The following is a 22062-nucleotide window of genomic DNA, read 5'->3' as shown; positions in this document are numbered from 1 at the left end:
TGCTAGTTGCCATAATTAAGTTATAAATCGTTAAACCAATAAATGCGGTACTTACATTTTTCTTATTTTTGGTGAATTTATATGTTGGTTATTAAAGCTGTTTTGGTATATTCTATTACTAGAAACGCATCAATATGAATAAAGTTAGAAGAAAAAGCAAAGGAATGTCAACGCGCTGTCAAAATACACGTCAAAGAGCAAAAAGCGCTTTCTGTATAATCGTGCGAGGCGCTGTGAAGCACAAAACGATGAAAATTTCACCATAAATTAAATTTTTCAGAAGGACAGCTTTTTGATGCCGTAAACCCAATAGCTCTCTGTCCCCCACTGCCGAAACTTATAATCAATAAGTGCCCAAGTTAAAGTTTCTACCCGTTGTCAGTGTTGCCAAATTTATTTGCAACTTGTCGAAATTTTATTACGCAACGAGTTTGTTTACATTTTTATCTTACACATTTTTGTAAAAAAAATGGTGTCTTTGGAGATTAAAGTTGACAGAATAAACAAAGTGTATCGCGAAGGGGTAAGAATATAATTCATTAATGCATAACACAATCTAACAATACACTTTTTATCTATTTGCTGGACATTTAGATTTATGCAATAGTTTCTTTAATTTGTATTATATTTTTTATTTAAGGACACTGTAGCAGGAAAGGTGATTGTTCGAAGTAAAAATGCATTTCAACACCAAGGGTTGACTCTGATATCCGAAGGTATTGCCTCACTCACAGTGAGTGCTAAGAATGGAGGAAGATTTGAATCCTTATACAACAGCATTAAACCCATACAGTTGTTCAATTACACAACTGAGCTTGCTAAACCAGAAAAGTATGCAAACTCACAACATTGCTTTGTTAATTCTTAACATAATGATATACAATTGCTTTATGTTCTTCTAGATTGTCTAGTGACACAACTATCCCATTTTCTTTTGTTTTAAAACCAAGAAGCAATATCAAATCATTATTTGAAACTTATCATGGTGTATACATAAGCGTTCAGGTAAAAAAAAATTAGGTATATATATATATATGTGAATCTATATAACTTTAACTTATTTACTACTTAAAACATGCAAAAAGGATAATTTAAAATCAACATTTTTTCTCCAGTATCACATTCGATGTAGCATGAAACGGGGAATGTTGAACAAGGATGTTTTTAAAGAATTCGAGTTTCTGGTGGAATGTAGAAATGATGAGAAAACGGCGACAAAACCTGTTCCATTTACTATCACCCCAAACTCCATACAAAATGCAAACAACGTGAGCATTGCCAAAAATTTTTTAATATTTAAACCACAAAAAAAATTAACTCATTTTTGTTTGTTAACAGCAAAGTCACTTTTTTGATTTTCAAATATTAATTTTTATAGAAAGCAAACCTTCCACGATTTTCAATCCGTGGCAAGTTGGATTCGTCAACTTGTTGTATAAGTCGACCTTTAACAGGAGAGTTAACTGTGGATAAAGCCGAACCTCATGTTAGAACAGTTGAACTACAACTTATGAGAGTTGAGACTGTTGGGTCAGCTGAAGGTTCTGCCAAGGAGGGTAAACATTTTGCCTTTTCTTTCATATTCAAAATACTAGTGACTAAAAGTTTCAGAACAGCTACTTTTTTTCTTAAAATTTTAAAAAAATGTGATAAGTATGTCCTGCTTTAATTTAATGTTCTTTGTATGTAGTAAACTATAAAGATAATAAACTGCTGTCGTATTTATTTTTTTCAGTTTCTGAGATTCAAAATATTGAAATCGGTACAGGAGATGTTAGCCACGGACTTGCAATTCCAATCTACATGGTTTTCCCTCGACTATTTGCTTGTCCCACTTTAAATTCAACTAACTTTAAAATCCAATTTGAAATCAACATTGTGGTTGTATTTAACGATGATCGTTTAATTGTTGAAAATTTTCCGCTGGTTTTGACAAGGCAGTGATTTTTTCCCCGATCTTTTTGATTAATGACTTTAATTCAATTGATTTTATGCATGTGTTATATTAGAGAAAAACATATAATATTCATGTTGTTGCTCTATTATATTTCATAAAAGTATGTTACACATATATTAACAAAATAATCGAACACTTTAAAGAGTGCAATAAATAAACTGTATGTTACCTTCACTTTTTAATTACTAATTTATTATTAAATTGCCAATACAATATTATACAAAATGATTATACTTTTGTTTTAAACCCCAATTTAAATTACAACTCTATTCAAAGAAATATAAAATACCTTAAAATAATTGAAATACACCAATTGACAATTTAAAAAAATATGACTTTAAAACAAATTTTCGGCTTTTTTATAAGTGCACCTTATAATTTACAGGCAGTTTTTTTTTTTAAATGTAAATTAGATAATATTAGATTTACCCTTCATATTTAAAAACTCTAATAAATAAATATAAAAACATATACTGATTGAAACGTACTCGTTTAATAATGTCATTGGTCCTAATAGCTCAAAACTGGGACCCTATTTCAAGAATCCATTCCGGTTAAAAATGAAAAAATTGCGTTGAAAATAAAAAATATTCCTCCGATAATTGTAACTAAAATTTTCAAAAATAAATCATAGTAAACATTAAAACATTCATTTAACTTGTTAAGCAACAAAATTATAAATGTTTGTTTAATATAGTTTAAACTTACCAGTGCGAACAGATATTCTTTGAGCTATCATCCGTCCACCAATCACAGCAAAGCCTGTGCATAAGGCATGACCAATTACAGCGCCAATAAACACACCAGTAGGATCCTAGGTAAAAAAAAAATATTAAGTTAGATTTGCAAATAAATAAATCAAGTAACAAGAAACTTAAACAAAAAAAACTAAGCCAATCAAAGATATGTTGTAACGTAATACAATTTAAAGCGACAAAAACATCGTTAACACATTTATTATTCACCAAAGAAATCAAACGTAATGCAACATACCTCACTGGCTGCCAGTACAATGGTGGTAATCTGTGACCGATCTCCCCACTCAGCAACAAAAGTTAAAGTAAAAGATTGGATTAATATCGGTGAAAATATTCCGAGTACCCTTCTTAAATTTCTTCTTCTAAATATTCCACTTTCTACGTCTGGTGTTACTTCTGATGCTCTTTCAATCTGTATGTGTAATCAAGCTTTTGTTAAGATATTTAAGTAACTAAAGCAATATATATATATATAATAATAATAACAACAACAAACTGACAACAAAACAATAACAATAGTCAAAATAGTATTGTAATAATTTATAATTTATCAAAAAATAGGAAGAAACATATTTAAAACAAATTATACAAACAAGTTAATGGTAAAAAAATATACATTTAAAGTAAGCCTAGTGAATCCGAAAAATTTTATGTTTAAATTTTGTTTTGTTTTAGATAACTGATTGTTTACCTCTTCATCTTTCTTCTTTAACTCTGCTTGAACCTCCTCGATCTCCTCCTGTGATCCTTGGGGATCCATCGATATTCCTTCATGAAGCATCTTGATCCCGAAGACCACAAACAGGACAATGGAAGAATAATATGTGAACCAACGTGGAATAATAGTTGTTGCGTAACCAAGAATTACTAAAAAGATAATTTTAAATTTTTTTTTTGTTTAAAATAATTTATATAAAATCAATTTAAAAAATTAAAAGTTCATGTAGTGTTACAACCGTAATAAATTGACTTTTAGCGTAAATAACCATGTAATGAGTAATTACATTACATCAACACAGGTTAGTATAATGTGACACAAATTATAGCATAAAAACAATCATCTAAAAATGTAAACAAAATTAGTATATATAGCTTACTCGCAATTAAAAGAAAGATTTTCAACATTAAAAATGGGTTTAACATATGTATAGATTACAATTGAACAAATCTATATAATACACATGTAATATAATCTGTAACCGAAAAATCCTTACAAAACAAAGAGGAAATGAAAAAAACAAACCTGACAAAAATGTCATTAATCCTAAAGCACTTATGGCTCCCACGAAAACAGTTGATCTAGCATGTTTCATAGCAAATATGGCAGCTATAAAAAAAGTTTTGTCACCTATTTCTGACACAATAATCACCATAATTGCTTTAACAAAAGCATGAACAAAACTGACAGACAGTTTTGATAAGGGTTCTGTAAAACAAAATACAAATTGTTTTTTAATTTAACTTTTGCACAGGATTTCAGCTTTAAATAATACAAATTTGGTTGTTAAATTAAATTATGAACCCAACCTTTGGAAATTGGGTCATCTGAAGGGTTAGGAACATCTGGGTTTTGCATCAGTGGAACCGCTTCTTCATCATTTTCCAATGAAAGTGTGTGTCGCAATATCTAATTTAACAAAAACAAGATTTAATTTACAATAAAGCAAATTACAATGCATTTATTGAAAAAACCAAGTTAAAATTACAAAATTTCCAAAATAAAGGATAGGCTATACAATTTAGTATTCATTAGCAAAAAATAACCTCAAAATATTTTACCCTAACAAAAATGCTTATGATTTTAAAATAAAAAGTGTACTTACCACATCAGTGCTTGTGTACATATATGCATTTGAATAAGTAAAAGATAAAACGAGGAAAACGCCAAAAAATATTAAACGATTCATATTGCACGGGATATAGAAAAATTAAATTGGGAAAATCAATTAAATAAAACTTCTAATTTTCGATTTGCATTGCCTATTTATTTAGTTATTATAATAAACCTATCTAAATACAGAAATAAGACGTATACAATTAGAAAAAAAATGAAATAAAATAGCTGATACTCTTAAGCTAAAATATCTAAAAGTTAAAAAATTCTGGAACTGTGGAATACTTTAACTTTTTATTTACAAATATGTTTTCTTATTTAACCAAATTTAACAACGTGTCGTCCTACTTTAGTCCCATATAGCTTGGGGCAAAACATATAACGTTCACACGTTAAAAGTTAAAGGGATATTTTACGCCGTGACGTCAGCAACTGATTTGTTGTAAACTGAGTAAGCACTTTTAAGTGCTTACGCCATAGATTTTTTTGTATTAACATAATTTTTTACATCTCAAATATTTTAATTATATTTCTTAATATTGGTCCCGAGTATTACCCTTTGAAGTATACCAAATTAACTAATCTAAATCGTTAACTGTTTTCGTACAAAGCATAGTGTTTGACGTCATAATAAAAAAGTTTTACAAAAAAAAGTATAAAAAAATGGAAAGCTGATTCTCGTAAATCTAGTTTAGCATCAACACCTAAACGTATTTTACTAACATTGCAATTTAAAACTTGCTCTAACTATTTATTAACCATGGGAAATTGTTTCAAGTCATGTATGAAGCCACAAGTAGAGGTATGTATGGCTAATAAATGTAGGAAAAGTTTTTCAATACATATTTTTTTTTAAATTTAATTTTTTTTTAATTTTTTTTTACTATGACCTATTGTTAGATGTCTTCTTATATTATGCGATATAATTAAAATAGAGTAAATGTTTTAACAACGTTGTTAACTGTTTAAGGATGATGATGAGGTGTATGGTATTGGGACCTCTGTTGATGAAAACAACAACAAGATAGTTGGTAGTCCCGTAGATGCCAAAAGCCTTGAGTGCGACGTGGTTGAACCTCCTGTTGTTGTCGCAAATCAGGCGATTGATGATACTGTGTCTAATAATTCGAAACTTGATGATAACCTGTCCAAGTTGTCGATCGAGGATTTCATTCCAAAAGTTGAAACCGAACAAAAAGTTCAACCGAAAATGCCCGTGGTTCGTTTATAGTTTTCTTTAAATTAATTAGGTCTAGCATTAAGTTTATTTTTTGTTGTTAAATATATGGAGAACTCTAATTTATATTTAAATAAATTCATTGCTTGACTGTGTTTTTTTTTTATTTTAGATTAAGAATCCGGAGGTATTTGGTGAACCTTTTACCATGGTAAGTAAAATGTAGCCAAGTCTAGTTTAATTTACAACCATATTTTATATCAAAAGGCACCTAAACAAACAAAAAACAAATTTAATTTTCCTGTTTTTAATTATAGAAAGATGTGATTGAAGTCGGCCAATTGGTCGCCAGCATGGTCGACATTGTCGAAGCTGAGGTAATCAAAAATCTAAAAATTAAATAAGAAAAAACACTAACTACATATTAATTAACTCATTACTAAACCAACTTGTAAGTGGCATGAACATAGTAACTAATAATTTATTTATTTGTAGGTCAAGGAGGAGAAACTCCAAGCTATTGCCTTCGGGTTTGTCGAGGGACTCCTCAAGGAGTGTCAGGCAATTGTGAAGGCGGATGGCCTTCCTCTAGCCCAGTAACCAACATGTATTATATATTTCTGTATCTTGTTGACGACTTGTCAAACAAATGCAGAAATTTGTTCGTTATCGAACAGCTTGCTTGAGCTTTTCGATTTTTTTTTTATTTTTTGTCTAGGCTATATATATATTTTATTTTACTTTATTTCCTTTTCGGCGCACTCCAAATTTAGAGTGCCATTGTATATTTATTTAATAAAAAAATCAACCAAAACTGTCTGTTGTGATGAACTATAGGGTATTTATAAAGTTTACCTAAAAAATAAAATGTAATTTAGCTTATCTTAAAGAGTCAAGCATTAACAGTTTATCATAGATAACTCTTAAATTAAAACCCCTTATCAAGCAGGAACGAAAATAAAAAGAACAAACTAACTGAAATAAAATTATGCTATTAGTCAATCTAAAATGGTTTCTGTTAACAAATGAGTCATAATATAAATAAAACATTTTCTAATTTTTTTAAAACTAACCTCCTAACGTTTATAACATTTCATTACTTATAATTTTAATATATAATATGCAGATTGGCAGTAGTTTATTTACAAAGCGAAAAACAGCAGCACGCCAAAACATAATTAATTAAATGAAAATTAACAAAATTCATAACCCGGTCCGTTCCAATTTCCAGCAACAATTTAGCTTATGGCTGATTAGAAGTTGATGGTGAATTTGCTCCACCTCTCGCTCTGCTACGTGGTGCTCCTTTTCCAACAAAAATAATTTAAATATTTATTATCTTTAAATAGTTATAATGAAAATATAATTAAAAAAAAAATACCTCTAATCCTAAACCTTCGGCCACGAATAGTGTTGGAGATATTGTTGCTTGGTTGAATTTCAACTTGGGAAGTCAATCCTTGTTCAATCCTATTAAAAAAAGTTTAAGAAAAAACATGATAAAGTTATCAAATTTAAGAAAAAAAAATCGACTTACTCTTCAGTGTTAGTTTCTGGCTCTTCTTGTATACTGCTACTTACTGCTCCATTCTAGAAAAACATTAACATAATTAAATTTTATCCAATAATACAAATATTTGTGAAATTTTTAAAGTTTTACTTAACAAATACTTACTCCAGAAGTAGATGGATGTACATCATCCTGGAGGTTGGATGTTGCATTAGAGAAGACAGTGGAAGAAGAGGAAGGGATGGGAGTGGTTGGAACACTTCGACTCAGGTCATCTCCTCCAGCTCCAGACAAGTCCACAATATTGTCTGCAATATCCAAACCTAAAAAAAGAATAAAAATTGTTTTTTACAAAAGTTTAAAAAAGTTAAACTTTGAAAAATTCTAATTATTTTTCTTTACCTGGCACAGAAGTGAGAGTTTGCCCAGGAGGAACATCAAATCTAAACTGAATTGGTTGAACACCAGGTGGCACCCTCGGTGAGCTAATCATCTGATAACTTTCATCATGTCGACGAACAGGAATCAAAGTTGGGGTACAGGGAACTATTCCATCACCATCATCAGTGGACTTGAAATATAAAAATTAAAATGTCAAAAATTTAAACTAACTTTCGGCCTGTATCTTGATAATTTTTGGCATAATAAAAAATAAAACAATTTAAAAAAAATAAAGATCATAAGATCAATATTATTATTTTTTAAACAATTTTAATTTACTTACTGAAGGTACAATGCCAGGGGTTAGAGGGGCTGGCCTAATGGGAATTCTTTGTCTTAATGGCTCAGGTGGGTTAATATCAAGTAAGGGTAAGTTAGAGCCCCAGTTTTGTTGCCGTGTCATCTGGCTAGTAGAAGGGGCTTCATCTTCATCTAAAAAAATAAAAAATGCTGTTAGGCCTAAGGCGATTTTCAAGAACCTAAATCAAATAAATTTAAGAAAAATTTTGTTTTTTAAACTAATAAAAGTTTTTTGAATTACTTTGGAGTTCATCTTCCTCCATGTCATCCAGCTTTTCATCCTCATCTCCTTCTTCATCAACATCTTCATCAACCTTGTGAAAAAAAAATTGGAAATTACCTTGTTTTAAAAATATTTAAATATATTTATATGTCACTAAAAATAAAATACTAAAAGAAATATTTTTTCTATTATGTAAAGCATTTTTCTTACTTGTTCATCCTCCAAATATTCTCCTTCTGATTCGCTTGAGAGTACAATGACATCATCAGTGATGACCTCATCAGTAGGGGTCATGCTAGAGGTCGCCTCCGCCTGTGATTGACTGGCAGAAAAACCCGAGTCAATATCTTGTTGGGTGGTTTCAACCTCATTATATTCTAAACAAAGTAAAAAAAAAGAATTTTTTCACTATCAACTGACAATATTAATGTGCTTATATGTTTAAGTTGTTATAATTTTTATTGTAGTTTAACATTTTTTAAGATTAAGACAATGAATGTTTCAATTTATTTCTTGTTTATTTGTACCTTGTTCTTCGTCTTCAGCTCTGTAGGAAGACCCCTGCTCTGATTGGTCAGCTTGTCGCAACGCTACCACAGACTAATTTAAAATAAAAACATTTCAACAAGTGTTAAGTTTAAGTGTTATAAAATAACAGTTCAGGTTTAAAAAAATTAAAAATCGAATAAATGGGAAACTTATTTTCTTGATGTTTTTTGTTAAATAAATTAAATATAAGACTAAGTTTAATCAAACTGTAAAAAAACACTAACATTGGCTTCACTGCCATCACTGATTATAATAAGTGATCCACTTTCCGCCACTGATGATTCATCATCTTGTACCTCGACATTACCGGATTGATCCGGTTTAATCTGGTTTCTGCTTGCCTCATTTGAACTTCGTGCAATCCTTATGATGGTCTTACTTGGTCGATTAATTTGGCTCTGTATTAAATTACACAATAGTAGGTTGAGCTTTTAATTGTTAAAGAATAACTTGAAGATGTTAAAAAATTAAAGCTGGGAGCACAAACCTCACTTACAGCTGATTGTGAGACTTCGTCGTTGGATGAAATAGAAGGTACTGCAACAGAAACACTCTCACTAGATTGATCTGGACTTCCTCGCTGCCTCTTTGGTAGAGGAGCAATCTAACAACAAAAAAAACATTAATAAAATATTTAACTGGGAAAAAAGGTCAATTGGTAAGCAAATAGTATTTTTAATTAGATTTTATCTCCAATATGTGAAAACACTTTTACCTGTGCCTCTCTGGTACTTGTTGATGGTAAACTACGAGCAATTCCTTCATCCTCATCATGTGTTCGTTTTATGCCCTTTAAAAAGAACATAAATTTAAAACTTTGTCTGTTCATTAGGTTCAACAACCACTTAGATAGTAAATGTGATCAGTATAAAACAAATTTATAAAAAAAATAATTTTTGAAAATTCTAAATAAATTTACAATTTTCATTTGCTATACCCAATACCCAAATCGCCATAACCCACACCTCACAAAATAATGCATTTTATTTAATTTTAGCACTATTTACTTACAGATGAAAATGTTCTTCCAGTAGCCACTCCACTTGTACTACTTGCTCCCATATTTGACCTTACAGTACTACTTGATGCTTCAGGGGCTGAACTAACAACAGGTAGAATAGAGGGTGCTGGAGATATTTGCGAAGAACTTGGAGTGTTTTGAGATGAACTTGCCTTTAAAAAAGAGTTGATAAAATATAAAAAAGGCAAATGCAAAAAAAAAAAAACACTTTTATAACAATTTTTTTGAATCTTACTTCTTCCTGTGCAGTTTGGTCATCAGAAGAGGAAACAATTGCTTGATCGTTTTCCATGACCTCCACATGACCTTCCACTTGATGTCTCTCTCGAGCAATCACCGAGGGTTGAGCCATGACAATCTGTGGGGTCTCAACATAACTCTCCACTGTGTGGTGCTCTTGAGATTGCATCGAAGGTTGGGCTAGGACGATTTGTGGTATGGGAGGTATTGGAGTTCCACTTGATACAACATGATGTTGTTGTTGTCGGGTCGGGTTGATTGGGTGGACAAATGCTGTAGCGGGACTTCCAATAGCAGCTACTAATGTAAATAATTTAAAAATAAATCAAAAGTAATTATGATAGAAGACATTTTTAACCAGTAAAATCACAGACTTTAACAGTCTCTTAAAAATGAAATCAAACAAAATAAGTTTATTGTTGCCCATTTTCTTATTATGACATAGGATATAATTTTTAAAACTGATTTATTCATTTTTGAACTAAATTTTAAAAACCAACCTGATGATTGTGTGGAAGAAGAAGCAACTTGTGATGGGACACTTGATGAAGCTAAATAAAATAAAAAACTATAAAGTCTAATTCTAATTTTAATTTCCTAACAATATAACCAGGGCAATTATTTGTTGTTTAAAAGAATATTATTATCATGAGTTACATTGATTTTAAAATTATTTAAACATTTTTTTCAGGGCAAACCTGATCTTTCAATTTCCTGAGAATCCTGGTGTGGTTCTGGCATGACCCTTGCTGTTCTTGTGGGGTTCACCTGATTGACCCGTTGTGTAACCCTCATTGGGTTAACTTGGTTCACTCGCTGGGTGGGTATGGGGCGAATGTTGGCAGACTTTCTCACCTCTGAACCCTGGCTTACATTTGAACTACGACCTTCTAGAACTTGTCGCTGTAGTTCTTCAACCTTAAGTAAAGTTTTCAAAAAAAAAACAATTTAAGTAAAACTAGAAAATTATTAACAATTTTTTTGTTAGTAGAATTTAAATATTATTTTGATTCAATTTTACTTTAGTTTGTAATTCCATTTTCTGATCAGCTTCCGTTTTTTTGTCCACTTCAACTTTTTTGACCTCTTCTTTTAACAAATCTCTCTCCTTTGAAATTTCCTACACAAGACACAGAAAAATTTTAAACTCTAAACTAATTGCATACATTCTTGGTTGGTTAAATATTAAATATAGAAATAGTTGTACCTGAGTATCTTTTCTCAATTTTTCAATTTGTGATTTTGCCATTGTAAGCAGTTTACTAAACTTCTTCTCCTTCGTGTTCATCTCCAAATTTTGTTTCTAGATTAATTAAAATATACTTAAACAACAAAGTTTAAAAATAAACATACAAAAAAATAAATTTTAAGTCAAAGACTATTTGTCGTTAACAAATAAATTAAAAACATATGTTTTCTATCTAACCTTCATGTTTTCCAAAGTTTTTGAAATCTCCTCCACTTTAGATTTTAATGCAGTGTTTTCACCCATAACTTCTGATTGTGTATAGTCTTGGTTTGCAACCTTAATATAATTAAAATTTACTGTAATCATGATACAGGTATAGTATAGTTTAAACTCCAGTTAATAATTTTATTTTTGTTTTGGAGAATTGGAAAAACTACAAGGTGTAGCTCATATTAAGAACGTATTACTAGAAAACTAAATGGAAAGTTGCTTTAAATGTAATAAATATAAACAAACTATAATTTTTTATAAAATACTTACTTTTTTCTCTGCTTCACTCAGTTGAGTTTTCAAAGTTTTCTGTGCCTCCAGTGCTTGACTTAACTCAGCTTGCAGCCTTGCCTTTTCTTCTGTTGCCTTGGCAAAATTGGCCTCCGCCTCCTTGAGAGCTTCACTAGAAGTAGCTGTATCTCCTCCCGCATCCACTTGTTCCTGCTCCTTCCTTTTTTTCTCTTCATTTTCCTAAACAATAATTTTGTTGATGAAGAGTGGCGATTAAAAAATGAGTTAAAGTTAAGTTACTTAAACAAATTCTAATCACCTTGGTTTGTTTAGCAAGTAGTTCTTCGTAGTTTGTCTTAAACTTACGCCCAACCCTTCGTAACTGCAAAAAAATACCTCTTTTAAATATTTGTAACAAATTTTTACAATCAAATCCATAGTATTTTAGCCAAATTAGCCTAAATAAAAAAAACACATTTTCAAAGCAACATTTATTTACCCTGTTAATAGTTTGAGCTTTTTCCTCCAAATCAACTTTGGACTTAGTGATCTGAGCCTCTTTGGCAGCAATATCATGCTCAAGATTTGAACTTGCAACCTTGAGGGTTTGTGCACTCGCTTCAAGTGTTCGAATTTGTCCTTTTAATGCTGAAGATTCTGACCTGTTAATAAACAACAATGTTCATGTTTTGCAGTATAAATATAAAAATAATGAAAAAGATTATTGATATCAAAAAGTTAGAACATAAATATTAAAAAATAATTGTCTAAATATTTATTAAAAATATTACAACATTAAAACTACACAAATGCTTTCCACCTTTATATTAACTTCGATAATTTATGAAGCATAAAAAAAATAATATTTTAATTTACTTTTGTTCAGCAAGTTCATGGTTGAGTGTATCCACTTGTTTTGTTAAAGTCGTCTTATCATTCATCAATTTTCTATATTCCTCCGGATCCTGTCTCCTTGGCGACGATGTCATTTGATGCACTCTCTCCTTCCATCGATCAACTTCCGTGCCCAGAGACTTCTTCTCGGACTAAAATAAAATTTTCTAGTAAAATATCAAGAAAGTAAATTTTAAATTAAAAAAATAAAATTTACAAACTTGTAAAGCTGCAGCTTGAGCAGACAACTCTCTGTTTTTGATCTGAAGAGGAAACAGATCATCCTGCATCTTCTGGAGCCTAGCTCCCACATCTTTGACTTCCTTCTCTAATTTCTCCTTGTCTTCCTTTAACCCAGAATTTTCATCCCTAACTTGAGATAAAACTCCAACTTCACGTTCCAATGATGACATCTTTCCTAACTTTTCCTCATTTGCCTAAAAACAAAAAAAAATTATTAAAAAAAAAACAAATAAAAATATTAAAAAAAGCAACATTCTTGTTAATAAATAATTGCTATACTTACTCAATCTAAAAATATTAATTTTAATTTTAAAACAATTATCTTTGGTTACTTGAACTTTGTTTTGTTCTTGTTGCAATTCAGTTTGCACTTCTTTAAATTGAGTTTCAATTTGTTGAATTTGATGTTTCAAGCGAACTATCTCCGATTGAAACAACTGCAAAGCAAAAAATTTAAAATTTTAATCACTAATGACAGTATGTTAATGACATTAAACTTAAGATCAAGCAAAAATTTTAGTTAACATAATTTATTTTTTAACCTCGCATTTTGTTTCAGAAATTTGCTTTTCTCTTCTCAAAAACTTGATAACATTAATCAACTGCTGGGTAGACTCATCTCCCTTCTCTGCAGCCTCCGTTGCCACAGCAACTGGATCCCGGGATTGGAAGAGCTTGTATGGAGAAGATGAAGGAGTTTGAGAGGATTTACTTTGGAGATCAACAAGTTGGGAGCCAAGAGTTTGAATTTGAGTGTGGAGAAGAGTATTTTGCTCATCCAAGTCTTTTAGTTTATAACAAAATTACAATAAAAATTTTTAAATTTTTTTTTTTAAATTAATAAGTCTAACTGACGTAGTTTTTTTTAATAAACAAAATCTATTATTTTTAGATTTCTTATCGTACCGCTAATTCTCTGTTTTTGAAGTTCATTCTCAGATTTGAGTTTCTCTTCAATTTCACTCCAACTTGCATCATTCTCACTTATTTTTTGTTCAAGTGTTTGAATTTGTAAGTTTGCTTTTTCCAACAATCCTTCATTATCTTGTACCTTATCCTAAAAATTTATTTTGAAAAATGTTACTAATAAAATATCAAAAACAATATGTGTGAATTAGAACTCTATCAAAAAATAAAGTTGCTTAAAAATGTATCTAAACAAAACCTTACCTTTAAGTCAATAAGTTGTTGCATGACATTAGCATGAAGAATTATTTCTCTCTGGTAATTATCCTTTGCTTCCTCTGCCTTTGCAACCTAAAACAACATTTTAAGAATGTAATAAGATTATCCTAAAAGTTGTAATAGGCTTAAATAAGCAAATTTACACTGTATTTGTTGTAACTGTTTTTGTTACAATGTATTTGTTATTAAATATTTAAAAATTGCATTTTTTACACTGTATTCGTTATTAAAAGTTTAAGATTGTATTTGTTACACTGTATTTGTTACTAGAAATTAGAAAATTGTATTTGTTACACTGTATTCGTTATTAAAAGTTTAAGATTGTATTTGTTACACTGTATTTGTTATTAAAAGTTTCGAAATTTTAAAGTAAGGTTATAGGATATTAAAGTTATAAAAAAATTAAAAATTATTAAAAATTGTAGAATTTTTTACTGACTTGTTGTTTTAGTTCCTCTCTTGCAATCTGTTCATTGGAAACCGCTTCATTTCTTCTTCTTATTGCTGACTCGAGGTCAGATTGAACACAAGAAAGCTGTTTGCTTAACTCAGAGGTGTGTTGTTCTATTTCACCTTTTATTAAAAAAATTTAATAAAAACTATAAAGGTAATGATATAAAAAAAAAAAATTAAAGTTATTTTATAAATTTTTGGTTACTTTTGTTGGTATTTACCTGTAACTTTGTATTTTTCATTTCTGATCGCATAATTTTCTTCTTCAAGTTTAGCAATCTGCTGTTCCAATTCAATTTGTAGTTGATTGCTTTTTGATAATCTTGCTTGTAAAGAGTCCAATAAATCCTGGTTCATTTCATTCGACTAAAATAAAAAGTTATCAAAATGAGTCTAAAACATTATGTCCAAGAAATAAAGATAACAAAATGTGGACAAAAGCTGCTAAAACTACCATCTAAAATAAATCAATACACAAGTTTAACTTAATATACAAAAAATCTGTATAAATTTGTTAAAAATTTAGTTTATTATTTGTCTTAAGGTCTTATTAACATAACATTTCATTAAACAAATGTAAGCTAAGGCAAATTACCTGTGTTAAGCTTTGTTCAGTTGTAGCTGATACTTCTTTTAAATGATCGATCGTAATTTTAGCTCGTTCAAACTTAGCTTCGAGGCCGATATATTTGTCCATCTTTTCCTTGATATCTTGTCTGAGTTCCTTAATCACTGCATCCTTGTCAGCACTTGAGCTTGGAGCTTCTTCACTGACCTAAAAAATTATATAAAAATTGATTTTAACAAAATTTAAAAAAATTTTGGCAAAACATTTTTTTTGAAATATAAGAGCAGGAGTAAAAAAAATCCATCACAAATTAGTACTTATTTTACAAATATATACATAATTATTTATTACAAACAAAGAAACACTAAAATAAAATCTCTTCTACTATCTAACCTTGGCTTTGCCTCCAGCAATTCTGTTAAGTCGATCTTCAACAGATTTTAACTTAGTTTCAGCTTCGGATTTTTCCCGTTCCAAATTATCAGATTTTCGCTTAAATTCATCTAGCTCTTTGCTTAAGGTTTCTGATCTTGTTTTTTCACTTTCGAGCATCTTTTGAACACTGTATAACTGTTTTTCTAAACCCTGTTCAACAAAATAGAAAGTTAATAAATAGTTTAAAAAAATGTTACCCAACTATTAACGCAATTAGATTTTAATATATAATACTATAGCAATTCTTAACTGTAAAAAGAAATTTAATTCCTTACAATAGCAAAATTATTAAAAAAATTTGTTATTTCTCAAAAAAGTTTTTCTAACCTGCAATGTATCTTGTTTGGTTTGAGTAAGATCTTGAGTTTTTTGTCGTAGAGTTTTGATCTCACGTTCCTGAGATTCAACTTGACTGTTCAGCTGAGATCTCACCTAATAATAATTTAAAAATCTGGTTCATTTTTTAAAAACGAAACAAAAATATTTTATTTTATTGCATATTACTGCATAAGTATGCAAAATTGTTTAAAAAATATACAAAATTACAAACAAATTAACAAAAACTGGCAAAAACATAAAAAATCAAACTAACATTGTGATTTAAAAATTTAAGGATGTTTTTAGTCAAAGAGTCAAATCTTACAAATATATTTAAAATAATAATATTTCTCATAACATAAAATACACAAAAATATGAATAATTTTACCTCAAATCCTTGCCTTTCAACACTTTGTTGCATCTTCTGCAAATTGTTGAGCAACAAAGTTTGGTTTCTTTGTTCCCTTAACAATGATGCATTCTCCATAGTCAACCTGTCTTCTGTTCTCTTGAAAATATCCATCTCACTTCTTGTTGTATCTACTTTGTTCTGTAAAAAATATATTCAGTAATAATTCAAATTTATCATATGAGAAAGTGCAAGAAATAGACTTAAAATTTAAGATTTAATAAACAGCACTAGGTCACATTTACAATTAAATAAAGAAAAATAAATGTACGTTGTTTAACAATTAAATACACTTTGATATTCAAAATATAACAAAACTTAAGGATAAGCTTGAACAATTGAGAATATCACAGATATTTATCTTAAACTTACTTGTAGTTTTCTACAAGTTTCTTGAGAGTGATTGAGTTCCGATGTTAAGTTGGAAACTTTTAGTTCATGTTGATTTATAACTCCGTAAAGTTGGGCGTTTCTTGATCTCAATGTTTCACACTCCTAAAAATTTTACAACAAAAATATAACCCCACTTTGCTAAATACCTTAATATATATATATATACTTGAATAAAAAGATTTAAACTTTTAGCGTGTCGTATCTCAATTCTATAAAATCCGAAGGTATATATATATATATTTAAAACAAAATTCCATGTATTTTAGAAAGTTTTTATATTCCTACTTTACTAACTTTGTTTGAGCTTTCCATGCTGATCTTATTAAGATTACATCTCTCCTTCATAAACTCAACATTTGCTTCGAACTTTACACAATTTGACTTTGCATCAGATAACTCAAGCTGCAGACTATTTATTTTTTCGTCCAGTAATCTATAAAAAACAAACTTTTTATTACATTTTTTATCAAGTTTTTAATGATGGCAAAAACAAAACACTTTATTTTTAGTTAAATTGTTATTATAGTTATTCGAAATTAGCAGTATTTTTTAATTTTAATTGTGTGAAGCCTTTTTTCTTAAAGTGTAAGTTAGACAAGATTTTAAATTAATTCGACATTTTTTAACACAGTTTAAATACAATTAGGAAATTTTACAGCGCATTCATTACTAAAATATTATTTTGATTCTTACTTATTATTTTCCTTTACATCTTTCTTGTACTCTTCATATTCTTCCTGAAGTTGAACAAGAGCCTTCTTTTCTTCCCGAGGACTTTTGAATAACGGAGATTTTGTGGAAAGAGGTGTGCCAGGAATCGAACTGGAGACATCATAGATCAGAGATGGGCTAGCTAGTACACTTGGTGAAAAACCTCCCTAAAATTATTTTTGTAATCATTAAAAAACTTTTTTTTTATAAAAATTTACTTTTATTGATAAGTTAAACATTACCCAACAAACCGACATACATTACCCAACAAACCGACAAAGTTTTTTTTACGGTTTATTAAAAAATTTATAAAAAGGTAACAAAAATGATGGCTTACCTCTGGATTTTGTGATAACAAAACTCTGTACATATCCCTCTGCCTAACAATACTTTCAACCATTACAATTTGCCTCTCTCTGTCCTCTTTTAACCTCTCCAGTTCATCTTTTGTAACATCCAGTTGATTTTGAAGACTTCTTGTTCTTTCTTCAACAGTCTCCTTCTCGATTCTTTCGTGCTCTTCACTTAGCTCCCGGATCACCTTTAATTAAGAATTATTTTATTTTTTCAAAAAAAAAAACAATAATCACCAAACTTTAAAATTTTTTAACAAAAAATTAAACAATAGCCTATTTAATTGAAAGAGTAACATTAAAAGCTTACTGCTAATAGTTTCTGGTTTTGTTCTTGTAACTCAGAAATGTCCTTAAAAGTAACTAAAGTTTTCATGATCAGCTCTGAAGAGGAGCTTACATCATTGCAGGATCCGTCTTCGTTGACAACTAACAACGACTTCTCGTTGTATTTCTGAGGTGAAGACATCTGAATTCGACGTCCTCTGACCTCCTCTATCTCTTTAATTAAGAATCGAACCTGAACCAAAAAAATTTTATTAATTTTTTTTAATTATTAAAAAAACAAATTTTGGTTTAAAAAAAACTTTGAATAGTTTTGTATAAAAAAAATTTGTAAAAAAAGTTCAAATTCATAAAACACTGGGTTAATTAATACAATACAAGTGCATTCATTTAAATATGAATTCCATAAAAACAAAAAACAAACTTGTTTAGAAAGATCATTTGCTTCCTTGCCCAACCTCTCGTTCTCTCTAAGCATGTGAGCACTTCTCCTTGTTGCATCATCTGCTTCTTGTCTTAACTGTTGAAACTGAAGAACTGCCTCGTCATTCTGAGAAGTCAATTGATTTATTGTGGCCAAAGCTCGATCGTAATCCTCACGTTGACGTTTCAGAAGAGGTGCTTTCTCGTTTAGCTCCTTAAAAAAAAATACTACTTTATTATTTATACCGGCAGCGTGGTGTAGTAGTAAGAACACTTGCTACACCACACGTGAGGTCGTGGGTTTAATCCCCACTGCTCTCCTGCTGTAGCGTCCTTGGGTACGGCGCTATAAACAGCACGAACTCCTGCTGAGTCAGCACTTCATCAGCAGCATAATTACCGGGCAATTATAATCTATAATATCCCAAACTGCTAAAGGCAACTCGATACAGGGTCGGAGTAACAGTTGTTACTCTATGTTTAAGTCGCGCATTCGACTTTCCAACATCGAGGATAAAGATATATACAAAAAAAAAAAAATTCAAAATACTAATACAACCATATGTATTACTAGATAGTAAGTACTCAGTATTAAAACTTCACTAACAGAGTTAAAGCATACATTAAATTTATAAATATCAGGCATTTGTTAAATTTATCAATGATTTTTTGATATTGATTACACAAAATGCTTACCTCTAATATTTGGTCCATAGCTTCATTAATTCTTTTATTTTCTTCTTTTACTGCAAACAGTTCGTCTGTTTGTTCAACATATTGACTGTAAATCTAAAAATTTAAATTTTTCAGTAAAAAAAGTTATTAAAAAACTAAAAACACAACTTTTTTTTTTAGAATAAAATATTACCTGAGTTAGTGTCATGTCAGATTTCATAAATTTACTGGTCATGGCAGCAGTTGGACACATTTCTGCCAACTCCTCTGCACTTAATTCTCTCTTTTTATTTGCACTTATCAAGTCATTTGCATGCTCCAGTTCCTTTTGAAGCCTACAAGTAACAAAAAGTTCAGAAAGTATAAAATTCAATATTTTTTTAAAATTTTTGGACAGTTCCAGTGTATATGACTACTTAAATGTGAATTTATAACAAAAGTAACTTAGCTAACCTTTCCATTTCAACATATTGTTCAGCATAAGTAGATTGAGAGTCTTTTATTGTTGTCTGCAGCTCTTCATTTTCTACAAGCAACAAACAAAAAAGTAAAAAACTTTAACATGTTTAAAAAATCTCTTTAAAATAGACTCAATTTTTTTTCTTACTTTCATTTGCAAGTTGAACAATACTTTGGAGTTCCTCCACTGCTGAGATCAACTCCTCCGACTTCTTCTCCGCATCTTCTGCAGTTAGCTTGTAGAGATCTGCCAACCTGGATTGTGATTGAAGTTCTCTGTGATTTAAGTTACTCATGGACTGATATTCTTCTGAAATCTAAAAAAATTAAAATAAGTAAAAGATATCAAAAAATAAATTTAAAAAAGTAATTATAAGAAAATTTTAAAGATAGTACTCTTTTTTATCTATATTTTAGTGTTTATATGTACATACATACATATAAGGTCTATTTACATTATGAAATTAGATTTGTCCAAAACTAAAAACACTATCAAACAAACCTTCATAAATTTGTCTTGTGACTCATTACATTTTTCTTGTAAGTTTTGCTCGACCTTTTTCAAAGAAGTTACAAGCTCAGTTAGTTGAGTTTTTTCAGCTGCATGAAGATCAAGTTGATTTTTCAGTGAAATTATTTCATTCCCCTAAAAATAATAAATATTATTAATTTACCTTAATAGATAAGTTTAAATAAAATAAAAACTGAAAATAAAAATACCTTGTCTTTTGTAACAGTCATCAGATCGTTTGTTTTTTCACTTAAGTTGTTGGCTAGTTCAGTATTTTGTTGAACAAGCAATTCTTTTTCTTGTTCAATTCTGTTTAATTTATAATGTGAAGTGACTCCCAAACTGTTTATTTCATCAAATTTAAGCTGTAAAAAAGATAAATTTTAACAAAATCACCCAAATATATTTCTAAAACTAGAAAAGTAAGGTTCATTCACTGCTAATCAGCAGTATATACTTTATATATAAAACCAAGACCAAGTTAGAAATAATTTTATAGGTATATATATCTAGTTGAATTCTTTATATATAAGCTATATATGTTTGTATTAAACCTGATATTCATTTTTCATTGAAGTTGCTTCAGTCAATCTTTCAGACACTGCTTTCCATTCCTCTGTAAAAGAAATATAAATTTAAATACAAAAAAACTTGCATGAAAATACAAAGCCCTGATACAAAACTTTTATTTAATTTCAGAGTAAAATATTTATAAGGCAGTTACACTACAAAATATAAAAGTATAAATAGGATTGAACATATAATTTACACAAAAGATAACTTATTAAATAAAGTTTAAGCTACCATTTAGTCTCGAGATTTCCAAATCCTTTTTTTCAACCGAGTGTTGCAAATCCAGTTTTTCCCCATCCCAAGTATCTTTAACCCTGTGTAGGTTGTTGTTATCCACCTGACATTCATGCAACAACTTTTCATTCTGATCAAACTTCTCTTTTAAGCTATCCATTTCCGTAGCTGCAATAAGTTTTTTTAATGTTTTTTAAAGAAATTTTAGATTAAATTATACAAAAAAATTACAACATTAAACAACATTTATAAAAATATCTTACTTAAATCGCTTGATAATTTCTCCAGCTTTTCATTCTTTAAAGCTTCTGTATCGAGGCGACTCGAAGTTTCAATCAACTTTTTGTCAAGTTCATAACATTTTTGCTCTATAAGTAAAAAAGGCTTACCTTAGTATGAACATAGATGATTTTAAAGCATATCTTAATAGTAAAGGTTAACTCTTATTATAATTTAAATATATATACCAACACAACAACTTACAAACCATTCTGCCATTTACATAGCCTAGATGCAAAATGTATAAAAGCCACATAGAGTACACAGAAAACTATGGACCCTACTTTTAACATAGCTCTTAGAACATATAACATACTAGCGTGATGTGAAACGGGCAGTATGGTGTAGTAGTCAGAACACTTGCTACACTACATAAGGTCGTGGGTTCTCTAATCATTGCTCTCATGCTGTAGCGGCCTGAGTAAGGCGCTATAAACGATACAACCTCTTGCTATGCCAGCACTAAATCAGCAGCGTATTTATTGGGCAATTATAATTAATAATATCCAAAACTGCCACAAGCAACTCGAGACTGGGTCGGAGTAACTGATGTTACTCTGTGTTTAAGTCGCGCATTCAACTTTCCCACATCGAGAATAAAGATATATACAAAAAAAAAAATAATTTACCGATTTATTAGAAAAATAATATGTGTTACCATAGTCAGCCTTGATTTTAAGTATCTCTCCTTCGTATAGATCACTATCCGTTTTCTTTTTGCAAATATATTGTTGTAGTTTTATTTTTATGTCGTCATTCAAAGTTTTCACTTCTTCGTCTGACAGAACTCCATGAAAATCCATGGACGTCATTATGACAAACAAAAAACTTAAAAACAAAATAAAGTTCAACCAGTTTTAACTAGTTTTCCTATTCTCCCTGTTGTCTGGTTGTTTCAGAAAGAATAATAATCAAAATTTAATTTTACGCCTGCTCCATGTTGAGCAAGAAAGGTGATAC

The 22062-nt window shown here is 29.7% G+C and overlaps 3 protein-coding genes across 5 annotated transcripts; 1 reads left to right on the top strand and 2 right to left on the bottom strand.

Annotated features, from left to right (window-relative positions):
- The first annotated feature begins 409 nt into the window (after positions 1-409).
- Positions 410-2172, top strand: LOC145743505 (vacuolar protein sorting-associated protein 26C-like). The gene is made up of 6 exons (XM_082561487.1): positions 410-523; positions 641-831; positions 903-1005; positions 1116-1268; positions 1379-1556; positions 1736-2172. Exons 1-6 carry the CDS (start codon positions 470-472, stop codon positions 1942-1944), a joined length of 888 nt encoding a protein of 295 aa, XP_082417613.1. The 5' UTR covers positions 410-469; the 3' UTR covers positions 1945-2172.
- LOC145743497 (putative divalent cation/proton antiporter TMEM165) lies at positions 2037-4746 on the bottom strand. Its single transcript, XM_082561476.1, has 7 exons — positions 4539-4746; positions 4243-4342; positions 3959-4141; positions 3407-3582; positions 2951-3127; positions 2666-2771; positions 2037-2565 (listed from the first exon to the last, which is right to left on the bottom strand). Exons 1-7 carry the CDS (start codon positions 4620-4622, stop codon positions 2495-2497), a joined length of 897 nt encoding a protein of 298 aa, XP_082417602.1. The 5' UTR covers positions 4623-4746; the 3' UTR covers positions 2037-2494.
- Positions 4747-6842: 2096 nt separating this feature from the next.
- On the bottom strand, positions 6843-22024 carry LOC145740684 (nucleoprotein TPR-like). Of its 3 annotated transcripts, none has more exons than XM_082558513.1 (50): positions 21761-22024; positions 21087-21191; positions 20821-20991; positions 20571-20632; positions 20226-20381; positions 20008-20151; positions 19654-19822; positions 19500-19572; positions 19240-19381; positions 19068-19160; positions 18373-18585; positions 17974-18183; positions 17648-17851; positions 17293-17477; positions 16894-17032; positions 16579-16701; positions 16186-16347; positions 15806-15910; positions 15437-15628; positions 15071-15250; positions 14697-14841; positions 14462-14595; positions 14008-14094; positions 13744-13894; positions 13380-13621; positions 13170-13274; positions 12816-13031; positions 12577-12746; positions 12200-12362; positions 12020-12082; positions 11740-11940; positions 11437-11535; positions 11218-11313; positions 11032-11130; positions 10709-10928; positions 10511-10561; positions 10006-10310; positions 9761-9922; positions 9465-9539; positions 9237-9353; positions 8974-9147; positions 8728-8800; positions 8411-8577; positions 8219-8291; positions 7961-8109; positions 7639-7807; positions 7402-7559; positions 7264-7316; positions 7108-7196; positions 6843-7031 (listed from the first exon to the last, which is right to left on the bottom strand). In XM_082558513.1, the coding sequence occupies exons 1-50, from the start codon at positions 21912-21914 to the stop codon at positions 6970-6972; spliced, it is 7050 nt and encodes a 2349-aa protein (XP_082414639.1). In that variant the 5' UTR covers positions 21915-22024; the 3' UTR covers positions 6843-6969. The 3 variants fall into 3 exon arrangements, with proteins under 3 accessions (XP_082414639.1, XP_082414638.1, XP_082414637.1); XM_082558512.1 differs by having other exon boundaries at positions 9246-9353; XM_082558511.1 differs by having other exon boundaries at positions 10006-10307.
- Between the last annotated feature and the right edge of the window lie 38 nt (positions 22025-22062).

The sequence above is a fragment of the Corella eumyota genome, chromosome 1 (genome assembly GCF_963082875.1).
Source record: "Corella eumyota chromosome 1, kaCorEumy4.1, whole genome shotgun sequence".
Classification (NCBI taxonomy): Eukaryota; Metazoa; Chordata; class Ascidiacea; order Phlebobranchia; family Corellidae; genus Corella; species Corella eumyota.
This window is presented reverse-complemented; position numbering and strand designations above follow the sequence as displayed.

Bases quoted from the DNA above. Each gene is read 5' to 3' on its own strand.
- LOC145743505 (XM_082561487.1), top strand. From the start codon at position 470: ATGGTGTCTTTGGAGATTAAAGTTGACAGAATAAACAAAGTGTATCGC. The intron at 832-902 runs GTATGCAAACTC...ATGTTCTTCTAG, and splicing joins GAGCTTGCTAAACCAGAAAA to ATTGTCTAGTGACACAACTA. The intron at 1,006-1,115 runs GTAAAAAAAAAT...TTTTTTCTCCAG, and splicing joins GTGTATACATAAGCGTTCAG to TATCACATTCGATGTAGCAT.
- LOC145743497 (XM_082561476.1), bottom strand. From the start codon at position 4,622: ATGAATCGTTTAATATTTTTTGGCGTTTTCCTCGTTTTATCTTTTACT. The intron at 3,583-3,958 runs GTTTGTTTTTTT...TTATCTTTTTAG, and splicing joins ATTAATGACATTTTTGTCAG to TAATTCTTGGTTACGCAACA. The intron at 2,566-2,665 runs GTAAGTTTAAAC...TGAAAATTTTAG, and splicing joins AAGAATATCTGTTCGCACTG to TTACAATTATCGGAGGAATA.
- LOC145740684 (XM_082558513.1), bottom strand. From the start codon at position 21,914: ATGACGTCCATGGATTTTCATGGAGTTCTGTCAGACGAAGAAGTGAAA. The intron at 18,184-18,372 runs GTTTGTTTTTTG...TTTTTGGTTCAG, and splicing joins CAAATGATCTTTCTAAACAA to GTTCGATTCTTAATTAAAGA. The intron at 7,808-7,960 runs GTAAGTAAATTA...TTATATTTCAAG, and splicing joins CCCCTGGCATTGTACCTTCA to TCCACTGATGATGGTGATGG.